At 37.7% G+C, this 23,141-nt stretch overlaps 1 protein-coding gene across 1 annotated transcript in view; it reads right to left on the minus strand.

The window, feature by feature from the left end:
- Positions 1–23,141, minus strand: part of LOC309962411 (multidrug resistance-associated protein 1-like) — a gene marked incomplete at its 5' end in the record, with an annotated part of 84,247 nt that overhangs the window by 60,623 nt on the left and 483 nt on the right. Inside the window, 4 exons of the mRNA XM_082840253.1 lie at positions 4,790–4,967; positions 10,228–10,370; positions 11,112–11,259; positions 18,396–18,457. Of these exons, the coding sequence (XP_082696379.1) occupies positions 4,790–4,967; positions 10,228–10,370; positions 11,112–11,259; positions 18,396–18,457 (531 nt within the window). The remainder of the gene's footprint in view (positions 1–4,789; positions 4,968–10,227; positions 10,371–11,111; positions 11,260–18,395; positions 18,458–23,141) is intronic.

Here is a 23,141-nt window from a genome sequence, read left to right on the forward strand (position 1 = left end):
TCACATTGATTTAAAGAGAGACAGGATTGAGAGCTGGATCTAACAAAAGTAAATGGTATACAGGAGGCACTCAAGATCTATTTATTCAATAAATGACTAATACAAAGCCAGAGGAAAAGCCCATCTGGAAAAAAAGTAGGCAGGGCCTTCAGTGGAACACTCCTAACATTCCCTAGCTTAAAGCCGAGGGGCTCAGTGCGTGTGGGAGGTCATGGGGCTGCTGGAGGAGATGCACGGACCTGGGAGTTTCACAAAGTGTTAGGATCCCCCTAAGCCCTATGGCTACTGCAGTGTTGAATCCTTTACATTGCTGCTACTGACTTCTAAGGGGCACAGTGGTGCTGATGATAAAACAGAATAAATACTGCTCCCATAAGAGGAAAAAAGGAAAAAATACTAATCACAACAATAGTTAGGCTTCTATCCATGCCTCCTCCAAATGTAGCTTTGTAAACTCCCTTAATAAGTTATTGACCATTTAAAGTGGCCAAGTAAAACAATGGAACTCCAAGAACAGTTATTCTCATTTCATTAAGACTATAGCATTTTTAAGAGAGATCCATTGATCTCTAATAGCACCCACCCCCAACTTACTATTATAAACAAATATAAACTCTTTTCTCCCACTTTTCTAGAAGGAAAAGATAAACCACACTTAGTATTTATGAAAATACTAAAAGACTGAGTAATTCAAACTCATCAAATTATCCAAGGAACCAAATAAATACCCTCCTTTTGGAAAACACACAAAGCACAACTGTCACCGGCAAAACCCATTAACAATTCTAGTGGGAGGGAGGGAGACGCAAGAGGGAAGAGATATGGGAACATATGTATATGTATAACTGATTCACTTTGTTATAAAGCAGAAACTAACACACCATTGTAAAGCAATTATACCCCAATAAAGATGTTAAAAAAAAAAAAACAATTCTAAGGGGACTGGGTAATGCAATAAAGTCTAACCTTTTTTTTTTCCCTTTCCCTGGGTGTTTAGTCTAGTCTCACTTGCTCCCAGGGGACAGTGTGCAAAGGCCTCGCACCCAGCCTTTCAGACCAGAGTTCCTCCTGAGAAAGGAAACGGCTGAGCCTACACCGATGCTCGGTGTCGGGGTGCAGTAGCCACGCATGACACTTAATCCAAGATGGCAGCAGCGGGCCGCGAGCAGAGATGTTGGGCCTGGCACCTTGATTAGGAGCCTGAGCAGCACAGCTGCAAACACCCAGCAAGAACTCCGCCCCCTCCCCTCCCCGCCAGCCTGTCGGGAGAGCCCTGTGCTGTAGAGCAGCGGTCCCCAAGGACTGGTTTCCTGGAAGAAAATTCTTCCACGGACTGGGGGTCCGGGGTGGAGGGGGATTGTGGACCCCTGCTCTAGAGCGAGCTCCCATCTCTCCATTATCTGATCAGAGAATAAAGCTTTCCTTTGCTCCTAACCCATACTTGGTGGGCTCAAAGGACACTGGACAGAAGGACCCTTGTTGGGGACCCACTCAGGAGGATCTGTAACACAACTATGTGACTCGTCACTTTTTGAAACTTCATTCATTTCATTGATTGAATTATGCTCTGAGAAGACCCAGATAAACCAGATATGGCTTCCAACCTCAAAAACCCTTTTTATGGACTGGAAATATCTTTTTATCACTGAGCTCAATTCACTAATGGTTCATTTCATCTTATGATGATGAAATTTGTTTTACAATTTCACATTCTCCCTCGTGTATTTGTTCCTTTCTGGACTCATTGCCACGGCCCTGGTTCATATCTTTATTTCCTGAACTATTTTTCCTGACCATCCTAGCTGTAAGTCATAGACATCATATAATTTAGAACTTGCTGGGCCCTAAACACGTCTATCCCAGTGATTCTCAAACAGTGGTTGCCATACTTCTAATGAGTCATGGTGTTCGTAAAGGTGGATCCTCATAAATCTATGAGAATTCATTTCTCTTCAGTTCCTTTGGATGCAAAAAAAATATGCCAGGATTTTCTTTCTCTCTCCTCCTTCTGATTGCACTTAAGTATATCTATTTTAAAGAATGGAAACAGAATTTTATCAGTTTTCTTTATATTATATACTTCCCACAATTAAGGAAAGAATAAACCTTTAAGCCACAAATGTAGACAGTCTAGACATGGTTATTCAACTTAAATTTAATTGAAATTAAAAATCTACTTCCTTACTCTTACTAGCCATGTTTCAGTTTCAAGGGTTCAACAGCCATATATGACTAGTGGCTACGATACTGGGCAATGTGGATATAGAATATTTTTAAAAATCACAGAAACTCCTATTGGATGGTATTTGATGGAAGAATGCCCTCAGACTGCCCACATTAAGCCCAGGACTAACTGATGCTGCTTTTGAACCATATCTTGTTTCTTAGCCCTCAAGAATTCCCATGGAGGGCTTCCCTGGTGGCGCAGAGGTGGAGAGTCCGCCTGCCGATGCAGGGGACACGGGTTCGTGCCCCAGTACGGAAGGCTCCCATATGCCGCGGAGCGGCTGGGCCCATTAGCCATGGCCGCTGAGCCTGCGCGTCCGGAGCCTGTGCTCCGCAACGGGAGAGACCACAACAGTGAAAGGCCTGCCTAACGCAAAAAAAAAAAAAAGAATTCCCATGGAGCCTGCAACGGAGAGCTAAGGGGTAACAAAACCTGAGTTTTAAGACCCAAAGACTCATGCAGTGATCAAGTGGAAGGAGGCCTGTGTTCTTCCCCACAAACCTTAAAAAATGATGTTCCCTGAACTTTACTCCAAAGTAGCAGCAGTCATGTGGATGGATACAGAACAAGAGCTTTCAAACACCTCCCTTCCTCACCAAGAAAAAGGTGTGAGACCAGCTTTAACCCAGTGTAACGACAAATCCCTGATGAAGGAGGGCCAATGTCAGATTAACATGGGACATCTGGTGCCACTATGAGAGCCATTTAGGATCTTGAAGTTATCTAAATATGACAAAAATCAGAATCCTAAAATCTGTATAGGAGAAGGGAAATTTAGCAACCCCAGTTGGTCCCTCTGGAAAGCAGATATAGGATAAGAGACTCAGAAGAAAGACTGCCTTATATTTGTGCCACCTGCATGGGCTGTCCCAGAGCATCCTAGCACTACAGGTCACTACTAATATCTTCCGCTGTTTGTCTGATGGAGTTAGAATTAAATCTTAATCCCTACTGCAGGATCCACTGAACCAGCTTGATTGCTATATTCCTTTGATCCTTGAGTGCCCTTTGTTATTAAACATTCTCTAAGGACCCATACAGTCTCACTCCTGTAGACTCTGTTCCCTCTTACATTATCTCCAGGGTCTTTTTGCCCTTATGATGGACTCACCCATAGCACTTGATTTTCCTTTTTATTTCGGACAGTTTGCTTCAATTTCTACCACAATCTACTCTTTTATGCTTGTAAATGCACCCCAATCCTATACCTAAACTCCAGTGCTTTAATCAATGAATGAAGTCCTGTTCCATATAGACCATATATCAAAAACAAATGTTAGCATTTAAACTGATTCCTAGACTCTTTGATCAATCTTTTCTCCATATTTGGATTCTGTAAATTCTCAGAATTTACAGCCGTTAAAATTACAACTGGGGCAGCCTCTCTGACCCTGTATCTGGGCTACGTTATACAGAGCTAGCTCTACTTCAAGTTCAGTATTTCCTGGCTCAGTTGAGCTTGGGTCATTCCAGTGTCTCTAAAATCACTCTATGCCTCCATTTTGGCCTCATATGGCCAAATCGTCTGTAACACTTCATGCCCAGGTCAACCCAAATTATATTTCCTTCCACTTACACAAATCCTACAGCTTTCCGAAAGACTATTTCAAGTCTCCTTTCTATGTGAAACCTTCCTTAACTGCCTACACACGTTGTAGATTTCCTGCTTATCTGATCTCTTAAAATATCTGCATTTAGTTCCACACATTTATTATGTATGTTAATAGTTCTCCCCAATTTCTTGAAGGCAATGGCTCATTTATTCACTTACTCAGTCTTCCAACTTCTATAAAAATGTGTAAAAGCCACTCTCTTAGATGATAAAGGTACAACAGGTTAAAAAGTTCCTATTCCAAATCTGAAGAGCCCACAATTTATAGAGGAGTACAGACTAAGAAGGCAAAATACACCTGTTGATTTAATAACTCCGTGATAACTACGGGAGGGAGGAAACTCTTTAATTGTTTATAACTATCATGTAAATAAAAGGCTCTGAATGGTAAAGAGGTGGTATTTAAAATTGTATTTTCAAGAAAGGACAAATTAAACTTTAGGGTCATGCTAGGTATAAGGATCAGCTAGGTTTTGGGGTGGGTGGGAGAGGGCTTGGACTCAAAGAGAAATAGGTAACGACTGTATAGAGAAGGATGGCTTTGTTGCATGAAAAGACAGAGTGAGCAGAGCAAGTAAAAGGTACTATGTAGATGGAACATGATCATGGAAAGGAATTTTATTGATACATAAATATAGACAACCATAAAACATTCAATTCCATTCATCTTCTGAGGAGGAGTTAAGTGATGTAACAGTGGACACAGAATATCATTTAATTTCATGGATTAGAGTTGACAAGAAGTTTCAGGGACTATAGACAGAGGACCCTATAAAGAAATTAATGCAACCAATATTGATGAGTCAAAGTTCTTTCATAGCAAAATAAATGTATATTCAAAGGACACACTAGAACTTTTTAATATACACTTCTATTTTTCCAGATCCCTTATTTGAAAGCACATAAGGATACGGTTCATTTAGAAATTGGGAATTTCTTCAATCTTTTACCTTCTTGTAGATCAGTCCAATTACAGCTGTCTTAATTTTTGCTGAAGTGAGCATGTTAAAACGTTGGTACCGCTGAAGGATCAGGGTTTGCAAGAAGACTACGACAAAAAGTGCCAAAGCATAACCATAGCCACTCCAGCCAAAATCTGGGCGGTGTTCACAGAAAATGATCATTTGCCTGAATGTCATATGCAAATTGAGAAAAGAGAAGAAATGTTAAACATCTGAAGTAATAAAATGCTTATGTGAATTAAGTGCTGTCAAAATGTTACACACACACACACACACACACACACACACACACACACACACATACTCTTGCCTGTTCTTCTTTTACTTGCCCAATTTTGCATCCTTTCCCCCTTTATTTTTACTCAAGCATATATAATAAATAGAATCAAGAATTATTATCGCAGGCTTGTGGGTAGAAGGATATTTTCTAGTTTTCATATGGCAATCTCATCAAATAATTAAATGTTCTGGCCTAACTTCATCATGAAAATTGAGACACAGAGACATTTAAAAGTTCTTTTTTTTTTGCTGAAATCATGCATTTTGTTAAATATAGGGAAACATGACAATTAGAACTTAAGTAGACAATCTCTTAGCATGGCAAAAAGACACTGTTTCTTTAAAGGCCTGAATTATAGCTCACCTTTTATTACTTTTATGCATATCCAATTTCCCTCTCCTCTACCTTTTCTTATTTCCCCTTAAGTTTCGTGACAACATGGTCATCGTGATTAAGGTCAATGCTGGGTACACCTAGACAATGGGGATGGTTCTAATTATTTAAGCTTCGATCTACTTTATTAACAGCTTGGACAGTTAATAGTTGTATACTTAAATGCAATTCATGTTGCCCGAATTGCTTTATAAACCAAGTACTTCAGAAATTATCTTTATTAAAATTGTACCTTAGAATCAAATATAATACCAGTGCCTCTAAAAATCCTACTATAAACCTCTAGTCACTGAAAATCACTATTTGAAGTGACCACAACCCACATAAACATTATACAACAGCAGGTTCTGTATTTTTAGTTGATGTCTATCAGATGCCATCCATTGGGACTCCAAATTATTTTTACAAAAGCAACTTACTAAATAACTTCTTGGTCTCAGAATTAAATTTCCTGAACAAGAAGCACTATTCTTCTTACTGTAGATACATCTATCAATAGACTGTTTCCTGTTTCATAAAATCAAACAACTAAATGACTATCACCAGGTACTATATTAATATGGAACTACTAAAAATATTTCCAGGAAATACTGTAAATAATCTGTGATCAAGGCATGGTAAAGACTGTAAATCTATATTCATGATATCAGATATAAATACTCATTTTTTGGTTTGAGTGACATTAGAATAAAATCCCAATAAATGGGAAAAACGAGTAAGCACCATGATCAACAAGAAACAAATTTCTTCTACTAGTAAATTAACGAAAGTATTATTTTGATATATTTATTATACATGAGACATGATCATATAAATTCATAAAATTCTGATGACTCAATTCTTCCCCAGTGTGGGAATTGTAAGCTTATTCAGCTACTCTAGAATGAGTGCTTCTTGGAAAAGCATAGCTTTGGATAAGTACATTTACTCAGTAATCCATTCAGGAATTGCATTTCGTTCTATGTGCCAGGCTCTGTGCTAGGAGCTAAGGACACAAAAATTGAGTAAGTTCCTGGAGGAACGTATAGTCTACTCAGGGAGAAAGACATGTCAACTGACTCATTTCAATGCAATGTTGAAATTTCTGTTTTGCAGGTGTGATCAAGCTAGTATGTTATAAAAAGTGTGTGACAAAATTAGGGAGACAATCTCTACCCCACAGCCAAGGACTTAACAATTCTTTAGTACCCCACAGACTGCAGATTTGGGAAGAATACAGAAACACTGAATTGCTATCGTCTATAACTATTTTCAGAAAGAGTGACCACAGTGAGATTCTCTAATGAGTTTCTTGAGCAGTAGTCAGTCATTGGCAAATGGAAATCAGAACATGACTAAGAATGGCTGGGGATCACTTGCTACTCCTCTCATTTTGAATTTGAACCTAATTCCCCTCCCTTTGGATCTGAGCTGAATTAAGGAATTGCTTGACTAAAATAATATGGCCCAAGTGACATCCTGGGATTTCCAAGTCTAGGTCGTAAAACGACTTGCCTAAACTTCTTGGAATGTTTACTCTGGGAACATCCAGCTGCTATGTAAGAAGATCAACTAACCAGAGACCTCAATGCTTAAGCTAACCATTCAGAGAAGCTGTGGAGAGAGAGAAAAAGAGGGAAAGAGAGATGACCATTTCCAGCCATCTTAGCCCAGGCAACAGGCATATAAGTTTAGAAGCCATCTTCACATTCTGGTACCAGCAGATGCAGAAAAGAATCAAGGTATCACTCAGCCAACAGCTAGGTCCAAGTTCCCAGATGTATGTCTCTATTGGAGCTGCTACAACTATCTCAACTCTTCAAGCTACTCAGTGAATTCCCCAGTCATTGTGGAGCAGAGAAAAACAATCTCTCTCTGAAGCCCTGGTCCACAAAATCATGCACATAATAAAATCATGGTTGTTTTATACCACTTAGTTTTGAAGTGGCTAATTTTGCAGCAATAGATCACCAGAACAGGGCAGGAGAGAAGATGCTGGCCAATGCATCTCTGATAGATGGACTTCTGGTCATAGGTGAATGGTAATTACTCAGTGGTAACTACTTAAAAATAACTGGAATATTCAGAGGTGAGGGGCAGAGGCAGGGGGAATGAGACATCTGTTATCTTGTCTGTGGGAGGAGGGGACAGTTAATCCAGGAGACATTTGGCTTATATGTCTATAGACAAGGGAACCAAATAGAGACTCTGGGGTAAAAACAACAGAAACAGTTTTCTGACAGCAATAAAACAGCTTCTGCCCTTGGATTCCTTAACACCATTCTCTTTCGGTTCTCCTCTCTCTGTTCCAGCCACTCCTTCTCACTATCTTTTGATGGATTTCCCTGTCTTCACCACCTCTACACACTGAAAAAGCTTGTGATTTTTTGTGTGGACATCTTTACTTCCCTTCACTGTAACTAAGGCGAGCTCATCCAGAACAGTAGCTTGATATACCTAGTCTAATTTGGAACAGTTCCCACATTTATCACTCTAGCCTATATCTTTCCTAACTCCAAACTTATGTAGACGATTGCTCATTCAAACTTTTTACCTGAATGTCTGTCAGGGATCCCCAAGACCACTCCCTCGTTAAATGATTCATTAGAACAACTTTTAGGACTCAACATATAGTCATATCCACGAGTATTAATTATTATGGTGAAAGGATGCAAAACAAAATTAACAAAGAGAAAAGGTGAATGGGGTGAAGTCTAGGGGAAAACAGGTACAAGCTTCAAAAAGTCCTCTCTCAGTAGAGTCACAGAGAACTCTCTTAATTCTCCCAGCAGCTAGTTGTGGCAAATATGTGAAATGTTGTCCACCAGGGAAGCCCTTTAAAGACTCAGCATCCAGGGCACCCTCTTCCTAACACACACCCAAATTTCAGACTCTCGGAAGGAAAGCAGGTATTCAGCACGGACCATGTTGACTGTATAAACAGTCTGGAGATACTGAACCACTCCTATCAGTTAAGGTGGTGGGAACCCTCCTGAAGTTCAAGTTCCAACTGCCAGCCAAAGGCCAGCCCTATAAACAGGCCTTCCAAAGGACAGCAGTCAGGTCTGCTATTTTAATTCTTTTCTGCAGAATGGCCAATACATATTTCAAATTTAGCAAATTCCACTCCCTACTTGACTCTTTCCTGAGCCTTCCATACCTTTCATAAACGGTAACTCATTTACCTTGTGATTTAACAGAAACTCGGAAGCCATCCTTGATGCCTTTCTTCCTCTCTCAACCTATGTTCAATCTATCAGTGCATTATGTTGACTCTACCTTTAAAATAAAGCCAGAAGCTGACCACTTATCACCTTCATTGCTACAACCTAGTTGAAGCCATCATTGACTTTTGCCTGGATTATCTTAGCTGTTCCCTCTTCCACTCTTGCTCTACTTTATTCTCTGTGCAGCAGCTAGAGTGATTCCTGTAAAACTGAAGTCTAATCATATCATTCTACGCTCAAAATCTCTCAAAGGTTTCCCTTCTAATATATCACGTTCCATAAGGTCCTTCAAAATCTTTTCCAGCCCCCAAATCTTTCTGACCTCAGTCTTATCACTTTCCTTTTCTGACCTCTCAGCTTGCCTTCTAAGGGTCCTCAAAGACACCAAGCACGCTGCTGCCTCATGGCTTTAGCCATGCAATAGATATGGTCTCGGCTTCCTCCCTAACTTCCTTCAGAACTTTGTTCAAATTTCACCTTATAACAAATGTCCTCCCTAATCACCTCACAGAAAAAGCAACTTCCAGTTCCCCAGACTGGTATTCCCTACCCTATTGCCTTGCTGCACTTTGCTTTCCTTAGATTATTTCTTTATACAATTTATATTTATTCATTTATTTATTATTTATCTCTCCCTTCTAAGTGTCATCGGAGCAGGGACTTTTTGATTTTTGCTCTATCCCCATGGTCTACTTAGAACAGTTTGGCATGTAGTAGTTGCTTAATAAATATTGGATAAATATGTGCCTGAATATTATTTGGGATCCAGGCAACTCAGGATTAATTCTATTTTCATGAATTAAATTGTTCTTAAAAACTCCAACTTGAAAACTTATTCAAAACAAAAAATATAATTATTAGTTCATAAAAAAATGTTTCCTTGTGTTTCCTTCATATGACAGGCAGAGATAAGGAAATGTCCCCTTGAAAAAGGTAGCCTGTAGTCAAGGACTCAATTTTAATGTCTGCCTGTGAATCCTTGCATATAGATACTATAGAAATATTATAGAAATTCTTTAGGTTTTTTCTCTCTATGTGTACACATAAATATATATACATACATATATATTTATATATATTTATATATTATTACCTCGGGTGATAAATTTCAATTCCCAAAAGTCCACAGCTAAGAAAAATAGAGGTATGTGTCCTTTCATTTTCTAAACATATACTCAAGCCAGATTTCCTAGATTTGAATTGTAACTCTGGCATTTTCTAGCTGTATGGTCTTAGGCAAAGTACTAGAAATTCTTTGTTTCTGCATTGTGATAGTGGGTACAATACTACTTCCTACATCATAGGATTGTTGTAAAGATTAAATAAGATAATTAATATAAAGATTTTTAGAACAGTGCTTAGTACATGGTAGGTTTCAGTAATTACTCACTATAGTATCATAATTCACATTCATATCACAGGCAAACGTAATAGACTGCCTGTATTCTAAATAAAATTTGTAATTGGGACCTATCTCACTCTTTTTTAGTGAATGATTTGCTTATCATTTTCCTGTGGGAAGAAGAAAAAACAAGACTTCAACTTACTTCATTATGAGTGGGCTAGTGAATGACAGAACATCAGCAAACACTCTGAATAAAGCAACTTGAATCAGGACAAACTTAAAGGTGTTCCACAATGCACGGAGCAGAGATGGTTTCCTGGTATGTGCCTCTTTATGAAAAGATGACTACATAATTAAAGAAAATAAAAACAATGTGAAAAGGGAACAGAACTGATATATAAAATATATATAAACTAACCATAAAATTAGTATTGTACTCCAAAGATAGTAAAGCAACAACAAAAAAATAAATTCAGCTAAACTTGAAAATATGGCCCATATCATTGGTATGGTATATCTCCAAACCACATGGCATTATTTATACCACGTGGCATAAGTGGAAAAATATTTTATTTTATCCCTTTTGTGAGTTTTGAAACTGTTTAAATAATACAGTTTTTATCTTCAAATTATATTTTCTTTTTGAGAAGTCTAAAGACTATATATATATATTCATATGTGTGTGTGTGTGTGTGTGTGTGTGTGTGTGTGTGTGTGTGTATCATGCTACATGTGGAGAACCTATCCCTGCCCCACAAGCTTTGGCCTTGGCCACTATATGATTTACTTTGACCAACAGACATGATTCTCTGAGATATGCAGACCATCTTTGCCATGATGGATGAGGAAAGATATTGGTGAGATGCCAAAAATTATATACATATCAACACATTTGCTCCTGAGCTTTGAAGGGAAGAGATGCTTAATAATTTGATGACAGAAATTAGCTGCAATAACAACCAATTATACTTATAGAAATGGCTTATTATTTCACATATTTAAGGTATTTTCTATATCGATACCTCATATTTCGAACAAGCTTTATTAGTTTTTTCATTAAGTACTAACAATTTAATAATTAATTACCTTTACTTTTTGCCTCTCTTGATTCTTTAGAACTTCCTTCCTCCATTGTTTTTCAAAGATGGGACACACAATATAGGAGGAATCACTTTCATTTAGTTCGAAAAGATCCTCTCTTTCCAAAGGTTTTTTATAGCCTAAAATAATTATTCTAAAAATGAAAGAGCAAGGTAAACAATTCAGCAAAATCCATAATGAAGTTAAAACTAATTTTGCACACATTAGCTTGACTTCTTGATTTATAAATTATTTTATTGATCAGGTTGGAATGACGAGAGAGTGTGTTTGAAAAATCATACAACTCTATCCTGGAGTTCAATAATGTATAATAATCCTTTGTAGCTTTTAACTGGGCTGTTTAGATATCCAATTATTCAGTGAAACACTAACTTCATTTACTCATCTCATACTGGAGACACCCACCTACCCTACCTCCCTTACTGAAATTTAAATAGCTAACTTTCACAGTAAGGTATTCATGCCAAAACCCATATTTGCTTTTTAGGCTTGTATCAGAAGAGAAATGGATCCATCCTCTGCTGGGACTATATATACCCTTTGACACTTGACTTTACAGAATGTCCAAGTGGAGTAGCTGTATCTGCCCCACAAACTTAGGCCTTGGCCATATGACTTACTTTGATCCACAGCATATGAGTCAATGTCACAGAGCCATTTTGGAGCTGATGCCTTAAGAAGTACGGCAAGATACTGCCAGCCTCTTAGTACTTCCACGTTCCTTCATTCAAAAAGCTTGCCCCAGAGTACATGGTGAGTCATTATGCAAAAACAATGGGTCTAAACTGAGATTTTCCCAGGCAAACAAAGGTGCATGGTCTAGATATACCACCAACGTTATTGTGGCAGACAATGATTTGTATTTACCTTACACCCATCCCTTCTGCCTCAACTCTTCCTACAAACTGGAATTTGATATTTATTCATTTGAAAATCTCTTGAACTCAGAGTAAGTCCTTATTCCAGCCACAGAGTTATGATCTATGATTGGCTTAAATCAGTCCTGGTAATCTCATTACTTTTTTGCTTAGCATTAAATAATATAACTCAGTTACGGCTAAGGAAATCTAAACAAAAGTCTACTGAGGAGAACTTTCTTTTTCAAAAGAAAACACAAAACAGGGAGTTCCCTGGTGGCCTAGTAGTTAGGAGTCCACACTCTCACTGCTGTGACCCTGGTTCAATCCCTGGTGGGGGAACTGAGATCCCGCAAGCCGGGCCGCATGGCCCAAAAAAAAAAAAAAGACACAAAACTTCACAAGGAGAAAATGCTTGCCTTCCTTTTCCTGCACCTTCCTCCTTCCTCCCTGTACTGAAGACATAATGGTCTGAGATGGAGAAGCCATCTTTGCCACCATGGGTGAAAAGCCAAATACTAGAAATGGAGGGTGGAAAGATAGAAAAAGCCTGGGTCCTTGATAACATTTCTGAGGTAGTTCACCAGCCTATTCCCTGCTGGTGAACTACCCAATAACATAAGAAAATAAATACATATCTATTTAAGCTATTATTATTTGACTATTCTGTTACCTGAAGCCAAACACACTGCTAAGTAATATAGTTCAGATATACTCAGTTTTGAGCTTGATGACATGACTCATTCAATAAGAAATTAAACTACCATTTAAACCCAGGCCTTCTGACTCTATAGCTTCAGTTTTTTCCATTACAAAGTATATTAGTCCAAGAGACCATAACAAAGTATTACACTACTCCAAATTGGAACTGCTTTCATTGTCATTGTTACTGAACAATCTGAATTGATTGACCGTCGGATGGATTTAAACCCTGTGGTAACCAGTCTCCACTGGATTCAATTTTACTTTTATTACACTGTCTAATATCATATTACAATTCATAATTAACAAAAAGGCTTAAATGTACTCAGAAAGGACCTTCCATAATCATGCCTCTGTTGGTTCAATATGCTGGACAATTTCCTTCAGTGCACTTTTAAAAACATATTAAGCAATAAACTACTTTTATGTCATATTAAGTCCTTCTATTCTGTTCCACAAAATAAATATTCATTTTCAAAATAAGATTGATTTTCACAAAAGCATTTTTAATAACATTTACTGCTTCAGCATTTTGAGTTAGAACCGTGCAAAACTCAGTGGTTTTGGTTCACGGGGATAAGTGACCCCTGGCTTTCATGTTGAGTCTCCAAATAATGCAGCATCTAAAAGTGACACTTAAGCCGAATTGATTGTGGTGTATTTGGGTTCGGCTGTGACTTCCCTTTTGCCATGTGTGTGCTTCTTCCACCTCTTTTGCTCTCTTCTGGTCTAACTTTTACACATAAGCATCTAGGAAAAGAGGAAGTGGTGTTTCTTTAAATCAATTGATGAAGTAGCTTTGGGGAAGCAACTAGGACCAATAGTTGACCCTCCCAATGAGTGAAACGGAGCATGCACCAGGTCCCACAAACTTGTGGACTTTAGTCCTAAAGCAATAATAAAGGTACTTACATTCACCTTGTGTTTTTTAGATTGATATTTCTTTTCAAAGGACATTCACTTAAACTACTTTGATACTCACAACTCTCTACAGCATGCAGAGCAATATTAATTTTCCATTTTTACAAGTGGTTAAACAGCAGGAACTCTAGGGACTGGCCACAGGTTTGTAAATGTGATATACACCAGTGGTAACTTAACCAAAGGCAGACAGTGTCATTAAGTGTAATATTTCTACTCTGCATTCAATTTTGTTACATTAGAGAGAATTTTGAGCATATTTAACATTAACAAGTGTGCATAAGTATCTCATCCAACTGATGTTAAAGGTAGTAAACCAGTGGCAGTTGGGTAGGAGGATGAGATGAAAAGTAAATTTTGTAGATGAGTAATAATTGAATACTTGGAAAGTATAGATAATACAGTAGCATCATCATTTTCATTATTGCTAATTACATTTTTTTGGGGGGGGTGGTTCGCGAGCCTCTCACTGTTGTGTCCTCTCCCTTTGCGGAGCACAGGCTCCGGACGCGCAGGCTTAGCAGCCATGGCTCACGGGCCCAGCCACTCCGCGGCATGTGGGATCTTCCCGGACCGCGGCACGAACCCGTGTCCCCTGCATCGGCAGGCGGACTCTCAACCACTGTGCCATCAGGGAAGCCCGCTAATTACATTTTTAAACATTTCTGGAAAGGGGTGATTGTGTAATGGGAAAAGGCAAGACAGTCTGTACAAAAATCGTAGAATAGGACAAAGTTAGGAAATGTACAAGTTTTATTAATATGTGAGCAAAAGGTAGGACAGATTGAATAGTGTATCCCTGGTTAAAATTATTATTCAACTGTGACCTATAAGAACTTTAACTAGATTTTTCCATGTATGTCAGGGGGATTATTCTATGACCATGATTATTATACACTGATGACAGATTATATTTGCTAATAAAGCCTTCATAATTACTTGATCATCAACATGATCTAGACAGCTACTGCCTTAGGGATTAAGGCTCATAAGCATATAATTTGCTAATTGTTTGTATCATCTGAGTACATTTTAATTGAACTATTCATATAATTATGGGAGCTTGAATTTGGCCTAGGAAATAATTTCTGACTTCATTCTGTAACTCAAAGAACAGATCTGAGAACACAATTAGCCAGTGTCTTCAAAGAGACATTCTCTTGAACAATAGCTATGTTTCAGCTGCAATTGTTTGATCACCAGATAAGAAACCACATTAGATTAACGCCAATGATAGTTTCAGATAATGGCATGCCATGAAAATATCTCCTATCTAGTGCTGAGATGTTAAATTTGAACAGAAAATAAATGTGATATTCAAAAATTATAGCTTATTGCCTATTTGATCTAAGATATGGACTTCAAGCTATTGGGTTGCCATATTTTAAAATTTGCTATGTTTTATCTTGATTATTACATTTAATTTCAGCTTTTTCCTTTAGGCCTCCTAAAATGGTGTTTGTAATGTTTAATATAAATGCGTATAGTTTTTATAACTTGATATAAAAGTTTTAAAGTACATTTACTTAAAATTATTTTCGTCTTTCACATTCTGTGATAGTCTGTGACTTAAAAATGACACTCTGATAACTACGTCTAAAACAGGTAACTAATGAGAACCAACTGTATAGCACAGGGAACTCTACTCAGTGCTCTGTGGTGACCTAAATGGGAAGGAAATCCAAAAGAGAGGGGATATATGTAAACGTATAGCTGATTCACTTTGCTATACATCAGAAACTAACACAACATTGCAAAGCAACTATACTCTTATAAAAATTAATTTTAAAAAGAAAGAAAAAACTTATTATAATGGTATATTTGAAAAGCAGGATACAAAATTGTGTATGGAATCTGACAAGGGCAATGTCAGTGATTTGTGTGTGTGTGTGTGTGTGTGTTACGCGGGCCTCTCACTGTTGTGGCCTCTCCCGTTTGCGGAGCACAGGCTCCGGATGTGCAGGCTCAGCGGCCATGGCTCACGGGCCCAGCCATTCCACGGCATGTGGGATCTTCCCGGACCGGGGCACAAACCCGCGTCCCCTGCATCGGCTGGCAGACTATCAACCACTGCGCCACCAGGGAAGCCCCTCAGTGATTTTTTTAAAAGACAAAGCATGAAAATAAAATGGAAAGAAAAATCCGCACTCCCCCCACCAAAAAAATGACAGTCTGAAATTTTTGAAGCCAGTGTAGACATCACTCTTTCTCTCAATTCATGGATGAGACAGAACTCAGGTTTGGAAAACATATCTACACATACACAAATTTGAAAAATCAAAATCGTTAACTGTAAATAGCTCACATTTACATTTATATTTATATTTAATCTTTATTTTTTTCTAGTGCATAACTTAATGTAGCATATTGGTGTAAAATTTTTGCCATCCTCTAAGTGATTCCTAGATTTGTATAACTTGGAATTCTTATCATAATTCAACCTCTTCTGCCCAATTATTTGCTCATCAAGTATACAAGTTCTCTACTTCAACAGCTTTCATAAAAATCACCAATCATCTTTACAATGGAGAATATACTCAGCTCTTATTTCAATTTCCTCCTTTTCACTATTTAGCCCTATTGGTCACTTTGTATTTCTCCTTTTTTGACAGTTTCCCTAGCTTGCAATCACATGCTTTCTTTGGTTTGTCTCTCATATTCTGAGTACTTAGCTTCCTTTGTAGATTCCCCCTCCTCTCACTGTTTAAATACTGAGAATTCCCAATGTACTGTTTGTTCATCCTATTCAATAGGCTCTCCTTCTCGATGATCTCAGTCATGCTCATGGCTTCCACTACTGAGCTACGGTCAGCGACCCTTAAATTCACATCCATAGGTCTGAGAGCTACTTTTCCGTAGATATTTTTTATGGGAATGAGTCAGGCACTGGAAATTGAAACTTCCCCAAACTGAATTCACAAAATTTTTTAGAACACCTAATCCTCTCAGTTAGCTGAGCCAGAAATTGAGATTTATTCAAGACTTTTCCCAGTTCCTCAATTTCCTCAACCAACCAACTCTCTCTCTTAAATAGCTCTTGAATCTGTTCCTTCCTCTTCATCATTACCATTACCGCAGTTCAGATGGTAACCATAAATCTACCAGGATACCCAAAGAGCCTTTTAACCTTGCTCTCCATCTCCATTTTCATCTCCTACATATCATATCCACAGAATTGCAAAGGTGATTTTTCTAAAGTGCAAATAGTATGTCACTCTCTATTGAAAATCCTTCCCTGGCTTCCCACTATCTTCAGGATGTCCTAGAGAACTCTTTCTGATCTGTCCTTCCAGCTTGATGGCTTGCCACACTAACACTCTGCAATGTGGAAGGGTCAGTTCTCCTCTGCCTCTGTGGTTTGCATATGGTATCTGCTCAACTTGGAATGCCACGTGGCTCACCCCTACACCTTTTAAATGTTGGGTTAAACCATTAATCACTTGTGAAACATTCCCAAACTGTGCAAACTTGGTTAGATGACACTCCTGAAAATTGTTTCTCCATCATGTTTATACTACCTTTTGCCTTTTTGGGTAATTGATACTGTACTTCTTAATCTTTCTAATTCTACTATGAATTCCTGGAAGACAGGATCTAGGTCATTTATGTATGCATTTTTAAAAGTCAGCATAATGTAGGGCATCTAGTATACAACCAAACTTTTCTTTTACACTATTCGGCTACTCTTGAGAACATATTTGTAGATCAAATTGGGCAATTTTGTTTCTACCAACTAAAGATCAAGAAGCATTAAGATGGGGCTTCCCTGGTGGCACAGTGGTTGGGAGTCCGCGTGCTGATGCAGGGGACGCGGGTTCGTGCCTCGGTCCGGGAGGATCCCGCATGCTGCGGGGCGGCTGGGCCCGTGGGCCATGGTCACTGGGCCTGCGCGTCCAGAGCCTGTGCTCTGCAGCAGGAGAGGCCGCAACAGTGAGAGGCCTGCGTACCGCAAAAAAAAAAAAAAAGAAGCAGCATTAAGATGATAAACTTAGTTTCATATTATCATAAAATTTCTGTGGGGAAAATAAATACATTTCTAAAGAAAGCTTCTGAATTTATAAAATTAGAAAAAAATCAACTCTTCTCATTTAATATGATGTAATTCTTGTGTTAAAGCCTTCATCACACATTATAGATGAATTACTCTATGAGAAGAATCACATTATATGTCTTACAAAAATGATTGTGTGTTTTAATAGTAGTATACATAAGTATATAAGAGAGCATTTCCAGTAAAGAGTAGAATAATGAAACGAACAAACAACCAAAGAAAAGTGTGAAACATGAACTCAAAAAAACTGACTTCTAACATCAGGTCAGTGTGCTCCTACAATGGGTATCAATGGACAAGTTACTTCCTCTTCCTGAGCCTCAGATTTTCTCATTTGTTAAAGCCTATCTCATAGGACATAGGGGAGAATTAAATGAAATAAAATGTATAAAGTGGGTAACATATTTGATGGAGATATATATATATATATATATATATATATATATATATATATATATACTTTTTTTTTTTTTTTGCCCTTCCTTAGTGCTAACAGGGATACAAATCCTATAAAGGGGCAGCCTTATTACAGGAGTATTAGTAGTCTTATCTGTGGAACTATTTAGTATGTTACCATATGTGATTTTTTTTGTAATAAATAATATGAGAAGAAAAGCTTTACAAAGTTATTTTTGTAAAAATATTCATGCTTAGATTAAAGGAATAACATGTAGGTGTCATTTCGCTTGGAATCTTCCTCAGTGTGGTATACTACAGATAAATTAGTAAAATTCCTACCTGCTAAACCAGGAATAGGTCATCTTACTGAAGAATGAAGCACTTTTCTCTGGACTGCATTTCTAAAAAACAAAACAAAACAAAACAAAATATATATATATATATAAAACAGCTATTGTATTAAGAAAATGTCTTTATTTTACATTTGAAAGATCTTTGTCAGCAAGTGGAAGAGTAGACATGAAATCATTTATGTTTCAGCTACGTTGATATCATAATCTTTAAGGAATACAATTAAGATATTCTTGGACAGCGGTTGTACTAGAAAAATTTTAAGATTTCTCCCAACATTACAACTACTTACATAGCAAGAAACATGTAGAAAAGGAAAATTATTTCTAAAATTCCCATTACTTCCTCTCTCTCTCTATAAATATATACACACACACACATATATATATATATACATAGCTCCTTGAATTTATATGACTGTGTATATATGTATGTATATGAATACATATATACACACATAATTTAGCTTACATATATGTATAAGCTAAATTTAAAACATTTTAATTGCTAAATTAAAAACAGTTTTGGCTTTCTTCTGAAAAATAGAAAAATAATAGACTATAACAGGCATTTGGTTTACTAACTTCTGTATGTGTTTAATTACATAATTTGTATAAATGTATAAACATACACACAATTATATATTTATCACTATTGCATATTATTTGGGGAGGTTATACTATTTCCATAAAATTCTTCCCATTGACCTGGTGGGTTCAACCGAAAGAGGAGGGGTTTAAAAGGGAAGTTCTCAAAAGTCATAATTTTACATTTTTAAGGTCAGCATCAATCTGTGTCTTTTAAAAAGTTAAACTAATCACAATATTAAATTTCATTCTTAGAAATTGTCCCATATTTAACAATTTTTGCATTGATCCTCTCTACTCCAGGTCTGATTTCATATTGAAAAAGTGTTTACCACATTTTAAAAAATTCTGATTCTAGAAGTAATAAGTGAAACAGTGTTTCATCCTGTACAGTAAAGTGTCCCGACTATAGAGGAGAAAACATAATACTCCAAATCTGTTCTCTTAGTTATAGCAAACGGTATACTCTAAATCTTTGAAGAAATATATATGTGTGTGTGTATACACACACACACATAGAGTTGACCCTTGAACAACATGAGTTTGAACTGCATGGATTTGAACATTTGGATTGCTTTCAATAGTAAGTACTACACAATCAGGGGTTGTTTGAATCTGTGGATGAGGAACTTTGGATGTGGAGGAACAGCATATATGGAAAGCCGACTCTAAGTTACATGTGAATTTTCAACTTTGATGAGGCTTGGCACCCTTAACCTCTGTGTTGTTCAAGGGTAAACTCTAATTTAGCAAATTGGTATCCATCCTTATATGATTGTTTCAAGAAGTAAATGCTGTGACAAACGTAAAACATTTATCACATGGTGGCCCCAAATAACCACTCAAACATGTGAACTATAAAATTATCATAACTCTTGTTACCAAACATATTATTTGGAAAATAAGTATCAATGCATATATCAGTGGGGAAAATGTTCTGAAAACTCTCTGATTAACCTGGAAGCCACATTTATTTTACAGGGAGTTGCCAATTTGATAACTGGCCACCAATGTGAAGATTGTATTCTCATCCAAAATACATATATTTCTGTGTCTGACTACAAACGGCTACAAATTCTTTGTAGCTTTTCCCATCAAGAGACAGACTCTATTTCCCACTCCTTGAATCTGGGCTGGCATTGCTTCTTGTTTTGATTATGAGAATGCAACAGGAGTGACATTAAGAGAACTCCAACTCTAAGCTTCAAGAGGCTTGCTATGCTTGGAACCCTGAGTGAACCACATGACTGAGACCCAGCTAACCTCCTGGAGGATGAGAGACCACATGGAGGAGAACCAAGGTTCTCATCTGGTCATCCTGGCCAACAGCTTGAAAACTGCCAGACATATGAGGAAATAGGTCCTACATTATCCAGCCACCAGCCAACTCTCCAGACGATAGCACATGCTGAGAGAGCTCAGCAGAGATCAGCCAAGCTAACCCAAACAAGGACATGATCTAGCTGGTCCAGAGAATCATTAGCTAAATAAAAAAGGTTGTCGTTTTCAGGGCCAAAGTCTTCCAAAGCTACTAGATAAGGTTACTTTAGCAGGTCAAGAAATGGGTATTTGACTTAATATTTGCTCTAGGCCCATTTTCCATGTGAAAGCATCTTATACGAGGCTCTTTGAGTCCTCTGGTAAATAACCTCCTTAAATGTGGGTCAGGCGTCTTATGCTGAATTTATTACAGTGAATTCCAAGCATATTTATGTCCCAGAAGAAATGACAGGCAGGTAAATTATCTGGTAAATGTAATTAAGCCTTACCAAGCACCAAGAATGTATAAATGACTTCTCAATAAATAATTACTGAATTCACAACGTGGGTCTCACTGAGTTTCTTATTGATATATTGCTGCAAAGCAACATCTATGTTAAAAACCAGGATATGACAATTCTGACAGTATCTTCCAATGTTCTAATTTACTCCCATCTTCTCCATTGGCCATTTTGCAATCCTTCTAACTCACCTATTCTCACTCTGACAGCACTTCCTCTGCAGATGTAACTGACACCAAATGATTTCTCATTTTTTTTCATCTCCCCAGGCCCACTACAGGCCTTTGTTTTCTAAGCTATTTTATTATCTTTGTACTTATCTACCACTGGGCATATAGTAGGCATCCCATAAACACACCTTAATATTAATGACTTACGGGCAATTTTCATTTGAATGGTGGTCCTGTTATTTCTGAATTATGATGGAGGAGCAGAAAGTTTAGCCCACAGCATAGCTTGGGTCCAGGATTTAGTGAAATGTGTTGCTCTCAATCTTCTTTGGGTTCCACCTTGAGATGCAGCCTCCTGAGGATGTGGTGTGATTGCTACAGTTAACAATACCTCATAATCCCTAACTTCAGGTGCTTTCCTTGTGGGTATTAAAGGAGGGTCCTGGGAATCGTGAAGGAAGTTATGGGAAAGTGTCTGTACAGGCTCACGGAGAAGGGAAAACATCTAGAAAGCAAAAGGAACTTATGTTTCTTAATCACTTATTCTGCGCCAGATTCTGTACTAAGTATATTATTAAATATAACATGTCTTTGTGGTGGGACTATTTTTGTCATCCCCATTTTATAGAAGAGGAAACTAAGGCCTAGAGTTTAAAAATACTTGCCCAAAGTCCTCCAACTGAGAAGTATAAGACACTGGATTGGATCCAGTAAATTCATTCTATTTTCCAGTCATAATTCTACACCCTCAGCTCTACCTGTTACACACTGTTGCTGTTTGCTGCTGCTTAGAAACACCTTTCTTCTTGTCCACTTCCTTGTACTTCACGTCTCCTGGCTACATCTTACTTGTGGTCCAATCCTCTGTAGGATTTATTGCCTTTGGTGATTCCTCTTCTCCATCCCAACCTCCAATGCTCAGATTCTTGTTCTGTGTTAACATAGTTTAAAGGTTCTTCAGATCTGCCCTCTCTGAATTTACCCTCACTCTTATCTGACTATCCAATCATTTGCCTACAGGTACTTCTCTCCTGCTAGACTTAGTTTCTCCGGAGGACAGAAGCTATGTTTGATCTACATTTATATTTCCAGGGCCCAGCTCATAACATGTTCTAGATGAATGAATATATGAATGAATGAATGTTAATCACTGCCGATAAAAATTTTTAGAGGTTTTCTATTCGTGGGTCACTATGCCAGCCCTAGAAATTCAATCAGAAGGTCAAGTTCTCGGCTTACAGGTCAGGTTGGCATTTTTATCTGAGATCTATTATGTCAAAAATATAAAGTCTCAGCAATGAAATGTAATCCTACAAGGTTTTCAACATGCTTTGAAGCCATCAATTTTTTTTTAACTTGGCATCATAGAAGTAACAAATAGAAAATGAGTATTTTCAATCTTGCCCAAATGGATTCTTGGTCCATAAAGCTATTGAGGTTGAGTAATAGTCAAGGAAATAAACATTGCTGGAATCTTAGAGGAAGAATCCACTAGAATTTGGGGTGAGGGAATTGTTTGAGTTTTATAATTTCCCACCCCACCTATTTGTAATTCATTGCCTTTGGCCACCTCTGTGGTTAGACTAATGATGTTAAACCAGTGTGCCTGAATAAGCCTTCTACGTCTAAAATAAAATAGGTATATTGTCCTGGTGGAGCGCTTGCACATTTTTAAGGGACTTATTCAACGCCTATATTTTATAGATTTAAATATAATTTGCTTTACTTTTAAAGAAATTTATAGTTTCATATGTAATCAGAAGAATAGCTGTCATATTCATTTGACACTTGGAGTTAATAACAAAAGCCAGGATTAGAACAAGGTCCTCTGAAATCTGAACCTGAAATCTTTTTTTTTTTCCTTTTTAGTACTACAGAACTACATGTGTTAAGGGCTAGATCTAAGACCCGGTCTTGTGAGGTGATGAGAAGTAAAACAAACAGAATTTTTATTAGGGAAATTGCTCCTGATACACAACTGCAGGTTTCATTTCCCTGTACCACTGCCTTAGCACATGACTTCTATTGTGAAAGGAGCACGTGTTATGGGGGCCAGGGGGGAGGGTAGCAAGGCACAGTCAAATGTCTGCAGTTTTTGGATTTGCCCCAGGCCTCAGTGTCCCAACACCATGTCAGTTGACACACAGAGTTTATGTATCCCAGATCTCTCCTGTGGTTTTAACAGGCTCTATCACT

This window comes from Leucopleurus acutus (genome assembly GCF_964270905.1).
Source record: "Leucopleurus acutus genome assembly, chromosome: 5".
Lineage (NCBI taxonomy): Eukaryota > Metazoa > Chordata > Mammalia > Artiodactyla > Delphinidae > Leucopleurus > Leucopleurus acutus.